A 17,343-nucleotide genomic window follows, 5' to 3' on the forward strand; every position below is an offset into this window, starting at 1 on the left:
TTTTAAAGTGAAAGTTCAAATGACATCGATCATAATGTAGGAGTCCAAAATCCAAGCAAAGATGCAATAACATGGACCTATGACACAAATTTAAAACCTGAGCCCAAGGTCATATTGTTTTGCATCAAAATGAAATGTTCACCTAAAGTCATATCACTCATTATGTAACGTGAGGTGCAGAACATGGGAAGCTAAGAAAAGAAATGCGGCAAAGGTACAAACACGGCGTTTGTTCGCAGGTGATACTGAAAGCACACGAAGTGTTTGGTGCTGATTTCTTTTGTTACTAAAGCGTGGCTGCAGGGTGATTGTGTGCCTTTTTTTAAAGTATTCATGTTAATTGCAGCTCGTGACGGGCACTGCAATTAACGTGAATACTTAAACAAAAGCTGCAGCCGCACTCTAGGAAAGAAATGAAGTGCTCCTTCCTTGAGTCCACAGGCTGCCTCTTGTACTGCAACCAGGAAATGCAATGCACTTTTTTTGCGCCGCTCGCCTTTTAAAAGTGGCGGCACAAATGCTCTTGGGAATGTGTGTATTCGCCACACACACAGCACTGCGCGGTCGGGGGCTCAGAGGTGCGCGGGTGTGCAAGCGTGCACCGTAAAGGGAACAGTGGTCGTAATGAATGCCTCCAAACGTCTCTGTCTAAGACCTCACTCAGAGGTGTGGCAGTACCAGGCAGAGAATTGGCAGAGTGAAGGTGTAGGAGAGTAGGGTCTGCAATCCTATGATCACCCAGATTTTTTGCTTTTGCTTCATTGGTTTACGACTTTCTCCGGCTGTGGGCCTGCCAATCAGACCCACAGCCTAGCTGTTCTCTCTCGAAATTAAAACACATGTACATTAGGTGCATCCACTAATTGGAACTGGGCCGCCTTGTCAGTCCCTGTCTCAGCATACCACAGGTATCCAGGGCATCGGTGTACCCAGGGCCTACCAGGGGCTGAAGCATGTATTATGCCACCCCTGGAATGGCCGCCCAAATCTGACACAACTGGCTGCACGACAGCAGGGGCCACGTGGTGTAATCACCCGTTGCTGTAGGTGTAGTATTCCTACACCTAAACCCTAAAATGGACACATGGATTCCTATCAGTCACTCCTATAGCAGGCCTTATCAATCCTGAAGGCAGAGTGCAGGGAATCATGTGGGACGGTGCTCTGGCGCGAGCTGAGCCCGTCGACGGCTTGCGGAACCAAGTCCTAATAGCCGTTCCATGGTGACGCGGGCCAACTACTTTTAAGGCATTATAATCCTTGCGGTTATTTGCTAACTTTGGCATCGCATCACCTACACATGTCGAGTAAGGTGTCATACGAATGGGAATACGAACCCCTCACCAGTCCTGGCGACGGGGTTAGCATTCCCCCCTTTTAGAGGGACACGACATGGAAATAACCTTGAACCCCGGTTAAAGTTGACTCAAGCCTCAGCATCACAAAATGGATGCTGCCACCAGACACAAGTCTGACCTCCTGCTGCTGGGGGACCTTCCAGCAAAGGGAGCTTGGACAAAGGGTTTCCTGTCAAGGGCGGTGTTAGCACCATCCCAGACAGGGTTTGTGTATCCCAGGTAGGCAGGGCTGAAAGGAAGGTGATTGCAAGTGGCACCCCGGTGCTCACTGTGCATAGCCCGGCTCAAACCAGTTTCGGGGGCACACCAGCCCCTGAGCTGGCGCGAAGCCGGACAAAGGATAGGGGTGTAACCACCCCCCTCCTGGCTCCACCCATAGGTAGAACCTAGTCACGGGCCAGCCCCTTTTCTTAGAATAAAGGTAGGAGCGAGTCCCCTTCCCAAATTGGATAATCAGATAATCGGATAACTCCGAATCACGAACCACTTTCCACGAAAGGAACTCTTGACTATTTCTGAAGACTCTCCCTTGTGGCTAAGGAGTAGCCACCCTGCACCAGCAGGCACCACCTAAGCGCTTGCGGTTTGCTGCACGTCTCTCCTACGGATCAAGACTGCCCAGCTCGACGAGACCCAAGTCCCTGCCATCTCTGACCTCTTACCTACCTCATCAGCCCAGCTGAGAGTCGTAGGTGTGACGAGACCTGCGGGACCGGCTATCTTCAGAACCTGCACGACGCTTATCTAGCACGCCCACCGAGGGACCCTCGAGTGAGTGCACCTAGGGTTTGAGAAGCCCTAAACCCTGAGCAGCTCCAGCATCGAAGTCTGTCTCCCCAGCATCCACGAGATCTGCGTGGGGGCCCTTCCGCTCCTTGCTGTTCACCGCGTTGTCCGACCACTTGCCGACCGGCTTGTGGCCCTCTTCACGACGCTCCAAGATTGTTTTGCATCCCCGGTCTGGTTGCTCCAGACTGGCTCTTGCTCCCTTTCAACAGAGGAGTACCACGGACCCTCCTGGTCCACTCCCGACGCCATCTTGACTCCCCCGCTTGGGTTGCCACTGCCAAGATCCGCTGCCCCTTCCTGGGCCCAGCATCATCGACAGCAGACACCTTCGTGGGACAGCTCGCCCTCCATCCTGGTCGCCGCCGCGCCTCCTGGTCCGAGGAACAGCCGAGTCCGACGTCACCCACTCACCTGGTCGAGGTGACTTCAGCCGGTACCCTCCTGGTACCCACACGATCGCTGGCTAGCGGTTGAGAACTGAGTCCCCTCTGCTTTCAGGTTTCCTTCATCACCGATCCAGGCTTGGATCGCTCTGAACATCGTCACTGGTCGCCTGCCAGCAACTTCTTCTTTCAGGCTCCTGAGACTACACGAGGACTCCCGACATCTTGCCGAACTTCACGCAGCCGCAGCCTCCGGGCTAGGTAACTCGAGCATTTCGGTGCTCCATCGCAGGTTCGCTCTACAAGTGTCCAGTTCCTTTTTCGTTTAGTCCCACTGATCGGAACACTCCGGAATCAGTACCTCCAGACTCTAACCATTCGCATTTCACTGTTAGTGTAGATGGTTTCTCGTGCCCCTCGGGCATTTGTGTAAATTGTGCAACTGAAGTATTTTCTTAAGAGTTTCGTAGTGTGCTTAGCTCCCTGACTCATAAAGAGCCAGGGTAGTCTTGTTATAAATAAATATCCTTTTATTTTCATAACAACTTGTGTGGTGTCCTTTCACTTGGTGTTCAAGGGGTATATGTGATGGTAAACAGCTGGCTTAACACGCCCTCTAGAGTTTAGCCTAAGACTGCTCGTATCCACGCTACTAGGATAGCTGGTCTATAAGGTTGACTTACAACCAATCATCAATAAGGGTCGTTTGGAATGATACACAGTGATCACTAGAATAGTGAGCACTACATATCAGGCCAACTTCTCACATTGGTGAGCAGCGGGTGGGATTTGAGCTTGCTGTTGTTTTACCACACACGTATCCTAAGAATATCGCAGTGAAAGATCACATAAGTACCCAGGTACATATAACTTAACTTAGAATACTCCGAGTTCTACTGAACCGGCTGTTGTAGTGTAACAGGGCTTAGCACACCCTGACTACAACTCTTAGCAAGGGATCAGTAGGTAAACCCATAGTGTAGGTAGGTGCAACACTTACACCTCACTAGAAAAGCATGTCGGTCCACGGAGAGTCTGCAGGGACTCCCTTAGTGGTCAGTGACCCTCCACAGGTCGTGTCACGATATGCAACTCTTAGCTTCAAGGAGATGAGACAACTGTGTGCCTCCAGGAAGCTAAACCAGGGTTCTAACCCTACCATCGCAATACTGATAGGTCTCTTAGAGGCGTACGATGCTAGGAGGTCCTCTAACCCAGGTCCCCCCAGTGCAGATGGGAACATGCCTCCCTTAGAGGGAACCCTCGGTGACCCCGACCTCGACCTCCACACAGAGGAGGAGGACGAGGACGAGTTATCGGGAGACGAGGCAGACAAAGGTCCAGTGGTAGTCGGCAGGCTTACAAGGACCAACTTAAGCAGGCATGAGAATGGAACTGGGGGAGCCCCGGGCCCATGCTCAAGCAGGCTTAACCTTGGGAACGGACGAGCTAGGTCTCTCTCCAGAGGCTCTGGTAGATCGGTTCATACACATGTCTCTCAGGCATCTTCTCAGAGAGGAATGACTTCCCCTCAGAGGAGGGAGCATGAAGCGAAGATGCGGGAGGTCAATCTGAGGATCGAGCGGGAAGAACTTGCCCTCGCCAAAGAAAGACTTGCCTTGGCCCGAGAGCAGAAATTAAGTGGGTTAGATCCCACTGGTGGCAGCAGTCTCAATAGAGAGAAAGACAGGGGTATAGACACTAGACACCTGAGTAAAATAGTGCCCCCCTTTAAACAAGGGGACGACATCCACAAGTGGATAACTGCCTTGGAGAGGGCCTGCACTGTCCAGTGCGTCCCTCCAAGTCAGTGGGCAGCTATACTGTGGCTTTCCTTTGAAGGTAAAGGAAGGGACAAGCTCCTCACTACAAGAGCTGAGGATGCTAACAACTACCAAGTCCTGAAGAACACACTGATTGATGGGTTCGGCTTAACCACGGAACAGTACCGGGTGCTGTTCCGGGACACCCAGAAAATTCAGTCTCAGGATTGGGCTGACTTTGTCGATTGTGCCACTAAGGCTTTGGAAGGCTGGTTGCTGGGTAGCAAGGTTACTGATTACACAGGATTGTACAATCTTATCATGCGAGAACAGATTTTAAACAACTGTCAGAACCAATTGTTGCATCAGCACCTTGTCGACTCGGATCTGACCTCTCCCCAAGAATTGGGAAAGAAGGCAGACAGATGGGTCAGAACAAGGGTCAAGCAGAACCAGAATCAAAACCAGGGTGGTCAGAAGAAAGCAGACCAGAAGGGTAGTAACAAGAACGAACAAAATGACCAGATGTCTTCGACAGGTCCCCAACAAACCAAAGAGGGTGGGGGTCAGGCTTCACAGAAGAAGAAGACTCAAGAAGGCCAGTCAAAAAGGTGGTGCCAATACTGTAAAAGTAAGACTCACTGGTTTAGTGAGTGCACCAAGAAAGGAGGGCAAACTCCTGCCACTGCAGCCCCTAAGGCACCTGCGCCCCCTAGTACAGTCAGCAGTGGTAGTGCGCCTCCCAAGGCATTAGTTGGGTTAACCTTGGGAACCGAGGGGAGTGACGACTTAGTCGGCACACTCACTCAGGCCGTCCTTGTCTGTACAGGGGATATGGATATGTCCCCTGATGCCAGTCCCAATACTTTGGGCAAATACAGACAGACACCTTTGATAAATGGAAAAGTGGCTCAGGCCTACAGGGACACGTGTGCCAGTGTCACCATGGTGACGCCTAACTTCGTGGACCCTGGACAGATCATGCTAGGTACCAGTTACCTAGTGACCAATGCCAGCAACGTCACTACCAATCACAGTATGGCAGTTGTTGATTTCTCCTGGGGAGGGGTAAGTGGCCCGAAAAAGGTTGTGGTTAGTTCAGACCTCCCCGTAGAATGTCTGTTGGGCAATGATTTGGAAACGTCACAATGGTCAGAAGTGGAGCAGAGGACTCACATGGAAATGTTAGGCTTGCCAGCACATGTCCTTGCTGTGACCAGGTCACAGGCCAAAAGATGCCCCACTGAACAGGTGCTGGATCCTGGAAGAACGGACCAGACACCTTCCAAGAAAAGGAGCAGTAAGGGTAAGGCTTCACCTTCCCCCTTGCCCCAGGTCGTGGATCAAGTCTCCGAGGAGGCTGACCTTAAAGAACTGAGGGAAACTGAGCCGCAAGAGCTTGAACCTGGTCAGGTTGAGTTTCTGGGCTCAGGGGGACCCTCCAGGGAAGACCTGGGGAAGGCACAGTTAGACTGCCCCTCACTTGAACCCCTCAGACAGCAGGCCGCTGCTGAGGCTGCAGGGAACGCCACAGGTACCCACAAAGTGTACTGGGACGATGGACTCCTGTACTCCGAGGCAAGAGACCCCAAACCTGGTGCGACCAGGAGGCTGGTCATCCCCTTGTCTCTGAGAGGTTTCCTTCTCACCTTGGCCCACGAGATTCCCCTTGCAGGTCACTTAGGCCAGAATAAGACTTGGGACAGAATTGTTCCACACTTTCACTGGCCCCACATGTCCGAAGATACGAAGGAGTTTTGCCGCTCCTGTGTCACTTGCCAAGCCAGTGGTAAGTCAGGTGGCACGACAAAGGCCCCCCTCATACCACTACCGGTGGTGGGGGTACTCTTTGAACGAGTGGGGATCGACATTGTCTGACCAATGGAACCCCAGACAGCATCAGGGCACAAGTTTATACTGGTGGTGGTGGACCACGCCACCAGGTATCCTGAAGCTATTCCCCTTAGGACCACTACAGCACCTGTGGTGGCACGGGCCCTACTTGGAGTGTTCTCCAGAGTGGGCTTCCCTAAGGAGGTCGTCTCAGACAGAGGTGCAAACTTCATGTCGGGATATCTGACTGCTATGTGGAAGGAATGTGGTGTCAACTACAAATTCACCACACCCTATCACCCACAATGCAATGGGCTTGTTGAGAGATTCAACAGGACCCTAAAAGGGATGATTCACGGACTACCTGAAAAGCTTCGGCGGAGATGGGATGTCCTGATACCCTGCCTCTTGTTCGCCTACAGAGAGGTCCCGCAGAAGGGGGTTGGCTACAGCCCTTTTGAGCTTCTGTTCGGACATCCTGTAAGGGGACCCCTTTGTTTGGTAAAGGAAGGATGGGAGAGACCTCTCAGAAAGCCGGCATCAAACATTGTGGACTATGTGCTCGGTCTCCGCTCGCGGATGGCGGAGTACATGGAAAAGGCGTCTAAAAACCTGGAGGCGAGCCAAGAATTACAGAAAGCTTGGCACGACCAAAAGGCTGTCCTGACTGTGTACCAGCCTGGACAGAAGGTGTGGGTGCTGGAGCCAGTGGCCCCAGCAGCACTCAAAGACAAATGGTCTGGGCCCCACACAATCATTGAGCAAAAGGGAGAGGTCACCTACCTGGTCGACCTGGGAACTCCCCGGAGCCCCCACAGGGTGCTCCATGTAAACAGGCTCAAGGCATATGACGACAGGGAGGGCATGGGCTTGCTCATGGCCACAGATGAGGGACAGGAGGAGGAGAGTGACCCTCTCCCAGACCTGCTCTCTCAGAACCCTGACGATGGATCAGTAGATGGTGTTGTCTTTTGTGGCAGCCTCTCTGGACATCAACAGAAGGATTGTAAACAGGTTCTTCAATCCTTTCGACATATGTTCTCTCTGACACCCAGTCAGACCAAGTGGTGTACCCATGAGGTCGACACTGGGGACAGTCTGCCCGTAAAGAGTAAAATCTATCGGCAACCTGATCATGTCAGAGACTGCATCAAGACAGAGGTGCAGAAAATGTTGGAGCTGGGAGTCATTGAACCCTCGGACAGCGCCTGGGCTAGTCCCGTAGTGCTCGTGCCGAAACCTCACACCCCGGGCGGTAAGAAAGAGATGAGGTTTTGCGTGGACTACAGAGGTCTCAATGCAGTCACTAAGACTGACGCCCACCCGATACCAAGAGCAGACGAACTTATCGACCGGTTGGCCTCGGCCAACTACTTAAGTACGTTTGACCTGACAGCTGGGTATTGGCAAATCAGGTTAGCTGAGGAGGCCAAGTCCAAAACAGCATTTTCTACCCCGGGTGGGCATTATCAGTTCGTGGTAATGCCCTTTGGTTTGAAAAATGCACCTGCCACCTTCCAAAGGCTGGTGAATCGAGTTCTCACTGGGTTGGACGACTTCTGTGCGGCGTATCTGGACGATATCGCTGTCTTTAGCTCCACCTGGGAGGATCACCTGGTCCACCTGAGGAAAGTGTTAGAGGCCCTGCAGAAGGCAGGCCTCACTATCAAGGCCACCAAGTGCCAGATAGGGCAGACACAGGTTGTATACCTGGGCCACCTTGTAGGTGGAGGCCAGGTTCAACCATTGGAGAGCAAAATACAGGCCATCCAGGACTGGGCTCCTCCAACCACCCAGACTCAGGTTCGAGCTTTCTTGGGCCTGACTGGTTATTACCGGAAATTTGTCAGAAATTATGGATCCATTGTGACCCCGCTAAACGACCTGACAAGTAAAAAGATGCCAAAAAAAGTTCAGTGGACAGCAAGCTGTCAGAAGGCATTCGATGACCTAAAGCAGGCCATGTGCACAGCACCTATCCTAAAGAGTCCAGACTACTCCAAACCATTCATTGTCCAAACAGACGCTTCGGAGCTGGGTGTGGGAGCTGTTCTATCGCAACTGAATTTTGATGGTCATGACCAGCCCATAGCTTTTATTAGCAGGAGGCTGACCCCCAGAGAGAAGAATTGGTCAGCTATTGAGAGGGAGGCCTTTGCTGTGGTTTGGGCCCTGAAGAAGTTGAGGCCATACTTGTTTGGCACTCACTTCAAGATTCAGACCGACCATAAGCCCCTCTTGTGGCTAAATCAAATGAAGGGTGAAAACCCCAAACTACTTAGGTGGTCCATTTCCCTACAGGGGATGGACTTCACAGTGGAGCATAGACCTGGCACTGATCATGGCAATGCAGATGGGCTCTCCAGGTATTTCCACTTAGAGCAAGAAGACTCACCTGGTCAAGGTTAGCTTATTGTCCCAAAGTTTGGGGGGGGGGTCATGTAGGAGAGTAGGGTCTGCAATCCTATGATCACCCAGATTTTTTGCTTTTGCTTCATTGGTTTACGACTTTCTCCGGCTGTGGGCCTGCCAATCAGACCCACAGCCTAGCTGTTCTCTCTCGAAATTAAAACACATGTACATTAGGTGCATCCACTAATTGGAACTGGGCCGCCTTGTCAGTCCCTGTCTCAGCATACCACAGGTATCCAGGGCATCGGTGTACCCAGGGCCTACCAGGGGCTGAAGCATGTATTATGCCACCCCTGGAATGGCCGCCCAAATCTGACACAACTGGCTGCACGACAGCTGGGGCCACGTGGTGTAATCACCCGTTGCTGTAGGTGTAGTATTCCTACACCTAAACCCTAAAATGGACACATGGATTCCTATCAGTCACTCCTATAGCAGGCCTTATCAATCCTGAAGGCAGAGTGCAGGGAATCATGTGGGACGGTGCTCTGGCGCGAGCTGAGCCCGTCGACGGCTTGCGGAACCAAGTCCTAATAGCCGTTCCATGGTGACGCGGGCCAACTACTTTTAAGGCATTATAATCCTTGCGGTTATTTGCTAACTTTGGCATCGCATCACCTACACATGTCGAGTAAGGTGTCATACGAATGGGAATACGAACCCCTCACCAGTCCTGGCGACGGGGTTAGCATTCCCCCCTTTTAGAGGGACACGACATGGAAGTAACCTTGAACCCCGGTTAAAGTTGACTCAAGCCTCAGCATCACAAAATGGATGCTGCCACCAGACACAAGTCTGACCTCCTGCTGCTGGGGGACCTTCCAGCAAAGGGAGCTTGGACAAAGGGTTTCCTGTCAAGGGCGGTGTTAGCACCATCCCAGACAGGGTTTGTGTATCCCAGGTAGGCAGGGCTGAAAGGAAGGTGATTGCAAGTGGCACCCCGGTGCTCACTGTGCATAGCCCGGCTCAAACCAGTTTCGGGGGCACACCAGCCCCTGAGCTGGCGCGAAGCCGGACAAAGGATAGGGGTGTAACCACCCCCCTCCTGGCTCCACCCATAGGTAGAACCTAGTCACGGGCCAGCCCCTTTTCTTAGAATAAAGGTAGGAGCGAGTCCCCTTCCCAAATTGGATAATCAGATAATCGGATAATTCCGAATCACGAACCACTTTCCACGAAAGGAACTCTTGACTATTTCTGAAGACTCTCCCTTGTGGCTAAGGAGTAGCCACCCTGCACCAGCAGGCACCACCTAAGCGCTTGCGGTTTGCTGCACGTCTCTCCTACGGATCAAGACTGCCCAGCTCGACGAGACCCAAGTCCCTGCCATCTCTGACCTCTTACCTACCTCATCAGCCCAGCTGAGAGTCGTAGGTGTGACGAGACCTGCGGGACCGGCTATCTTCAGAACCTGCACGACGCTTATCTAGCACGCCCACCGAGGGACCCTCGAGTGAGTGCACCTAGGGTTTGAGAAGCCCTAAACCCTGAGCAGCTCCAGCATCGAAGTCTGTCTCCCCAGCATCCACGAGATCTGCGTGGGGGCCCTTCCGCTCCTTGCTGTTCACCGCGTTGTCCGACCACTTGCCGACCGGCTTGTGGCCCTCTTCACGACGCTCCAAGATTGTTTTGCATCCCCTGTCTGGTTGCTCCAGACTGGCTCTTGCTCCCTTTCAACAGAGGAGTACCACGGACCCTCCTGGTCCACTCCCGACGCCATCTTGACTCCCCCGCTTGGGTTGCCACTGCCAAGATCCGCTGCCCCTTCCTGGGCCCAGCATCATCGACAGCAGACACCTTCGTGGGACAGCTCGCCCTCCATCCTGGTCGCCGCCGCGCCTCCTGGTCCGAGGAACAGCCGAGTCCGACGTCACCCACTCACCTGGTCGAGGTGACTTCAGCCGGTACCCTCCTGGTACCCACACGATCGCTGGCTAGCGGTTGAGAACTGAGTCCCCTCTGCTTTCAGGTTTCCTTCATCACCGATCCAGGCTTGGATCGCTCTGAACATCGTCACTGGTCGCCTGCCAGCAACTTCTTCTTTCAGGCTCCTGAGACTACACGAGGACTCCCGACATCTTGCCGAACTTCACGCAGCCGCAGCCTCCGGGCTAGGTAACTCGAGCATTTCGGTGCTCCATCGCAGGTTCGCTCTACAAGTGTCCAGTTCCTTTTTCGTTTAGTCCCACTGATCGGAACACTCCGGAATCAGTACCTCCAGACTCTAACCATTCGCATTTCACTGTTAGTGTAGATGGTTTCTCGTGCCCCTCGGGCATTTGTGTAAATTGTGCAACTGAAGTATTTTCTTAAGAGTTTCGTAGTGTGCTTAGCTCCCTGACTCATAAAGAGCCAGGGTAGTCTTGTTATAAATAAATATCCTTTTATTTTCATAACAACTTGTGTGGTGTCCTTTCACTTGGTGTTCAAGGGGTATATGGTAAACAGCTGGCTTAACACGCCCTCTAGAGTTTAGCCTAAGACTGTTCGTATCCACGCTACTAGGATAGCTGGTCTATAAGGTTGACTTACAACCAATCATCAATAAGGGTCGTTTGGAATGATACACAGTGATCACTAGAATAGTGAGCACTACATATCAGGCCAACTTCTCACAGAAGGGTCCCTGCATTATTATTATTTTTTTTAAATAAATGCTGTGGGCATTATAGAAAACAAAAAAAATTGCGTAGTTAGACAAGAACAACATTGTCTCTTGTTCGACAAAGCTTTACCGCAACCACATCACTGACATATGCTTTGAAGGCCATAAGATCCCCGCTAGGCAGGCAGGGTAGGCAGTTCTCTTCTAACAGGACGGCGCCACCCTGCCTGGTCAAAGGGTCTAAATGATACTAAGAGACCTCCTTCAATATATTAACCAGACCTCACCTAAGATAAAGAAACAATAATACATTTAAATGGAATATTTTATCTTTTACCTTTTTATCTGCTCATAAGTTGCTCGGTCTCCATGTTTCAACTCCTGGAAACAAAAGAATAAAGTATTAGAAATAAAAAGAGTTCAGTAGATTCCCTTTCTTGTAGGTCAGCATCAGGTGTGTATTTGGTTCGTTTATAGTGGAGGGCACAATCTGCCATTAGTATGGCACAGCTTGGAGGCGGCAGTATCCACCAGCAATTGGTGGATATCTCGCCCACCTTATTCATTGTTTCCCGTCTAAAGGAGAGGCGTGAATGCAAAAAGGTCAATTGGCCCAGATATTCAGAGCCTAGAGAGCCCCAGACTCCATGGATTTGGGAAAAAAAACAATGTCTCCTATGCCAGGACTACAGCAAGGATGCCATGGGCCCTGAATCAAGCAAGGAAGATGGCCCCTTAGGTGCTGTTTGGGTGGTAAAATACAGCATTGTCAGGGATCAATTAACCTCTTGGAGCTCTGGGCCCTGGTGCCACTGCACCTGATGCATCAGTGGTAGTTTCACCCCCTGCCCTATGCCATTTGTGAGAAACCACCCAGTGTGTCACAAACATTCAAGCTTTTGTTTTACAAAATTTAAAAAGAAACACCTGACATGATGACACAACGGACAGGTCCTCATTCAGCATCGACTAAGGTGCTCACTAGCAGTCTGTCAGGTGGACACACACTATATCAGCATTCAGGAAATCTGATGACCATGAATTGTACGAGTTTACCTTTTTATCTGCTGACGTCACCAGATCATGAGTTTAAATTCAGCAGACTTTGCCATTTATCCTTTCTACACCCATAAATCAAGAACAACTACTGATACCAACATCTGCTATGAAATGGAAGAAGTGCACTATGAAGAATTATATTAAAATTAATAATAATAATAAAAACTATAATAATACGTATTATTATTATCATTCTAAATCATTTCTCCTTGGCTCCTGTTGGTCAGTTTGAATCAGCTCTTCATCTATGCTCTGCTGATGTTCTCCTCCCTGAGACTCCTCCTCTCCCTCAGTAACTTTCAAAGCTGAGGACCAAGAACATCTGCCCTGCCTCTGTTTCCTGTTTCTCTCTCCCTCAGGCAGACAAGTCTCCTGCACACAGGAAGGACATCTCCACTTCCTGTGCCAGGGATGTGCTTCCTGCCTCTAAGGTGATATACAATAATGACTCTAAGACAAAATCATGTAATGTCACAAGGTCGGATCCTTGTACTGTGTTATGTACTTACCATGTACACTGAGTCTGCAGCAGAGGCTTGGTTCTGCAGGAGAGAGAAGGAAAAGACTTAGCACATCTGATGATTTAAGTATAAAACAGGAAGAGAACATCTGACATCAATAGAGCATCCTGTCCTGGAGGTCCCATGGCTGGACGGATGGTACAAGAATGAACTGACCTTTGCGTCATCAATTATAACTCGCTGAGGAGGGGCAGCTCTAACTTTGTTCTCCTACCCTCGCGCATTCTTGAGACTCTTCTTTGCTTCCTGTTGTTTTCTAATCCTAGTCTAACCTCCGCCCTCTCAAAATCTTCTTGTTTGCTTTTGTTTCCCTCTCACATATCCAGGCCACTGGAGGGGAAGTGAAAGGCTCCAGTGGAACCTGACATTATCATGAGGCACAGGTCCTTGCAGCAGTCTCTTAAACTTTGTTCCACAGGACTGCATCCTTTAGATAGTAGTTCTGTTATAACATTGCCTCTACCTGGCAAACAGATGACCACATTCCTTCATCTTCCTCTCCGTGGAGGAGACACCTTAGAGAGCGTCATCCTCTCCAGCCCCTTATCCGCTTGCCCCAGTGGCAGGAGCTCAAAATAATCATTCAGTTTATTGCATTGTAGGCACTGAGGGAGAACCATCGAGCAGTGATGAAGGTGATTTTTAAAGAGTGAAAAAACTTAATGAGAGTGTATTACTTGTAATTTTCAAATACATAATAACATTTGTCCTTTCTGACTTAACACATTGTTACGATTTCAAGCAGAGAGAGATAAACACAGCTGTCAAAGTACCAATGCTGAAAGGAGAACCCAAGTCTTAAGGTTCCAAGTTCAGCAACTTAGATACAAAGGGCCTGATTTAGAATCTGGCAGACATGGTACTCCATCGCAATGGCCATCGAGTACCCTCTCTGCCAACCTCTAGGTTCACCCGTCCACGTTTGAGTCAGGCAGGCCACCAAGGTTTCGGTGACAGAGTAAAATTGCCTCCATTGACTAAACCTTCCTCCGTCGGTCTACAAGAGCATGGGAAATCCGACACTCCACTCTATTTATAGTGGGTGGTTGAATCATGTGTTTTTTTATATCCATACAGCGAGTGACAGTAAAAAATAACAAAATGAGTCCAACGCCATTGGAGAAAACTATAATCATGTTTTGGACATTAGTTTTTACTTTGGGAGTTTGTTTTTAGAAAAGTAAAACTTTTTTAACGTTTTGTGTATGCGTCCATTACCAAGGGTGGATGCACACCATACATTTACATGTCCTTATTTAAATTGCAGGGACAACAGTTCATACAAACCCAGAGTTCACTGCAGGACCCGCTGTGAACTCTAAATTTTCCTACATTTCCCTCTCAATTTGGCGGGTGGAGTAAAGACCGGGAGGAGGACATAAGGTCCTTTGGCAAGCAGGCTGCCTTTACTCAATCCATCAAACTCTAAATAGGGCCCTAAATCATGCCTGTACTGCTTACATTCTCAATTCATATTCAATGATGCTGAACTCCTTGATGCTTGTACACCCAATATCACAGTTTTACTCTGCATCTGCCAGGTTAAGGCTATGCCATCCACAAAATCCAAGGACAGTGGGGAGTCTTTCCAGCTCACCATCACACACACCACTGGTGTATGACACTATGAGCTCTGGCCAGGAGGAGGACATGAAGCTCTGGTAACTTGGTTCTTGAGACTCTGAGGGAAGGCCGATGCCTCTCGGTGCCACCTTATTCCCATACTCTGAAGTGTAAAGGACCAGATGCCTTAACAGAGGAAACATTGTCTTCTAGGGGAAAAGCTATTGGCATAACATTCTCCACTGGATACATTCTGGACACTGACTTGCTGAAGAATCTGGCTCAAGTGAACCAGCACCTTTGACCTGGAACACGACCAAAGCACTGTCTGTAACTGACCTGAAGCAGACCAGATGAAAGAATGCCAACGGCGCTGCCACGCGATGATAGGCTCTGACCTGCTCCTTATATCACTATGAAAACAGAAAATGACCCACAGAAACTGAAAACAATCACAGCCATGATGAATAGGTAAAGAGTCATTGAAAGAGGATGGATGGCAGCCTTCTTGGTTTAGGCTAAATTACAGTTGAAACCGTTGAAGAAACACAAGGCATAGCAGAGTCCAGCAGCCCAGCTGCACCAGAGCTGGCCGGACACAAAGAGAAGGTCAGGGCGGGACTGACACTGTATGTAAAAGAGTGCCGAAACCGGACACAAGGTAAATGTGTTTCACTTTGCCTGTCCGAGTGCCGGTCTCAGCGGGGAGAGGATGTGGCCCGTCGGCTTAAACTGCCGACTTTGGTGCTGGAAACCAGAGTTCGAGCCTCGAGGTCGCGTCCACATGCTGTGATTCTGGGCAAATCACTTAATCTCCCTGTGCCTGAATGTGTAATGTAAATACGGTGCTATGTAAAGCGCTCCAATACCTTCGGGTCGAGTTCGCGGTATATAAATATGCAAACAAATAATAAACGTGACTGCGGCTGCCTGGGGCCTCTTAGTGCTGCATAGTGGCACACTCCCCCTTAGGTCTTTTATCAGGACCCTCTGACGAGTCCTCCACATCTGGCGTGCTCTCCCTGTGTGACTTCTAGCACTGTGCGGGCTGTAGCCCAGGTATTTATACCTGTCCACTTTGTCCTCCCCATTGGACACTGTCACCTTCCCTATCCCGTACCCAGTGGCCTGGAGTGGTGGGCTCTGTCTTATTCTGAGCTTGTTTAATAGTTTCTTAGTAATACAGGTGGAGTTAGAGGGTGATAGGTGGTACATAAGGGTACCATCTTAGATAGCACAGCAGGGGGGCTCTATGCCAAAACTTGGCAGTCTTAACGGCAGGGCGCTGAAATGTAAGAGACGGCACACCATTAGTTCCTTGGTCTGTTGCAAGCCTGGGCAACCAGTTGCTTGCCTGGTGACTCTCTACTTTCAAATGCATGAGCTCTACTCCTGGACTGGTGGCCCATGGTCTTTAAGGGAAGAAAACTCCCCAATCAAAATTTAAACAACAAATGAGTTGCCCCATTGTGTAATTCGGCTCATCAGGCTGGTGGGCAGAATTGTTACTCAGCACTGCCTGCCCTTGGATCACCCATAAATTAACCCAGCAGTTAGCATATTTTATTCCCTGAAATAAACCTGCAGCAAAATAGTTTTTCTACCAAACTATGTGTTGACTGAGTTATTTAATTCATCGTATGCTAAGCAGTATTGATGCAAGAAGACATGACACAGGTAAGTGCAGAAGAGTTCTTTATTTCATCTCATCACCACCACAGGTTCCAGTCAGCTAGAGTCTACTGAGGAATGTTGGCAAACCCAGGTAAAAAAGTTTTTCCACCAAACGTATTTCATTCATCGTGCGCTAAGCAGTATCTACCAGTGTTACTGGTGATATCGGCACTAAAGTCTATGTTCTCTTGCCACTCCTTTTTGCATTTTAATATTTGCATATTCATATTTGCCTTATCTTTGACTGATCCCCACTGCATGTTCAAGTTTGCATCTCCACATCACAATCCTAATAGAAAGTTCACATTTGGGGGCATGCTTTCATCTGTAGGCAAGATGGTCACATAACATATGGCGCCCGTTCCTCAAGGAGCTCCAGTACCATGCTGCTCAAGCCGAAGAAATAAAAAAAAATTAAAACCAACAATCGTACATTCTCAGGTGTTGCCCCGAGAATCTGGAACTCCCTTCCTGTGGAACCAAGACTGGTTCCTTCAACACTTGCCTTCAAAAGGGAATGAAAGCTCTACTGATGCGCACTGCGCGAAGCTAGAAGCTTTTCTCTTTTTGTGTCCTATCGTGTACAGCAGATTCATTTGCTACCTGGCAAATGGTACGGCCCCATTGCCGGCCTCTAATATGTCATTTTGTACTTGATGTTATTTCTATATATCATTACTTTTCTCCCTCAACTATCTACCTATGTCTTCCGCAACTCGTATGTAAAGTGCTCTGATACCCACTTGGGTCATGTACGCGCTATACAAAACTTTTAAAATTAAATAAATAAACTTCAAACTCTGTGTCCTAATGCACCATCCTGCAAATCCATATCTTCTCAGAGGCAGAGATTGCTCTGCTCTCTGCGGGTTTATCTTTGTACCAACATAAAAAAAATACCTCTTTCAAACAAAACTTAAAATGTATAACTTTTTCTGTTCAATTAGAGTGAAAAGTTTCTTTGCTAATAATATATCTATTCCATTCCATGATACGACTGGGTTACGCAATCCATGTACATTCTTTCCAGCAAAGACAATGGTTGTGAAAGAAGTAATAGCTATCATGACTGTAATAGAAAATCTATTTAAAGGAAAAATTCCCTTTACCCCGAATTTTTCCAAGGACAAGCAAAAAGCACTACAAAATCTACAGTCTCTCCCTGATGTCACAATAAAACCGGCTGACAAAGGTGGGGGAATAGTGCTTTGGGACAAAGAAGCATATAGACTGGAACTACTAAAACAACTTTCTGTCAATGAACATTACAGAAAACTTACCAGCAATCCTACCATCAGACTGGCTAATATCATTTTGAACTTGAGTCGAGAGGGTTTTGATGGCGGCTGGTTGAGTGAAAAGGAGGCTTCCTTTCTCATCAAC

General features: G+C 49.3%; 1 protein-coding gene across 1 annotated transcript in view; it reads right to left on the reverse strand.

The window, feature by feature from the left end:
* Positions 1-17,343, reverse strand: part of LOC146808719 (cell adhesion molecule CEACAM21-like) — an 863,737-nt gene that overhangs the window by 232,573 nt on the left and 613,821 nt on the right. The window contains exons 5-6 of the mRNA XM_085614221.1: positions 12,712-12,744; positions 11,481-11,524 (exon numbers count right to left, since the gene is read on the reverse strand). Of these exons, the coding sequence (XP_085470347.1) occupies positions 11,493-11,524; positions 12,712-12,744 (65 nt within the window). The 3' untranslated portion in view covers positions 11,481-11,492. The remainder of the gene's footprint in view (positions 1-11,480; positions 11,525-12,711; positions 12,745-17,343) is intronic.

This window comes from Triturus cristatus, chromosome 7, assembly GCF_964204655.1.
Source record: "Triturus cristatus chromosome 7, aTriCri1.1, whole genome shotgun sequence".
Taxonomy (NCBI): domain Eukaryota; kingdom Metazoa; phylum Chordata; class Amphibia; order Caudata; family Salamandridae; genus Triturus; species Triturus cristatus.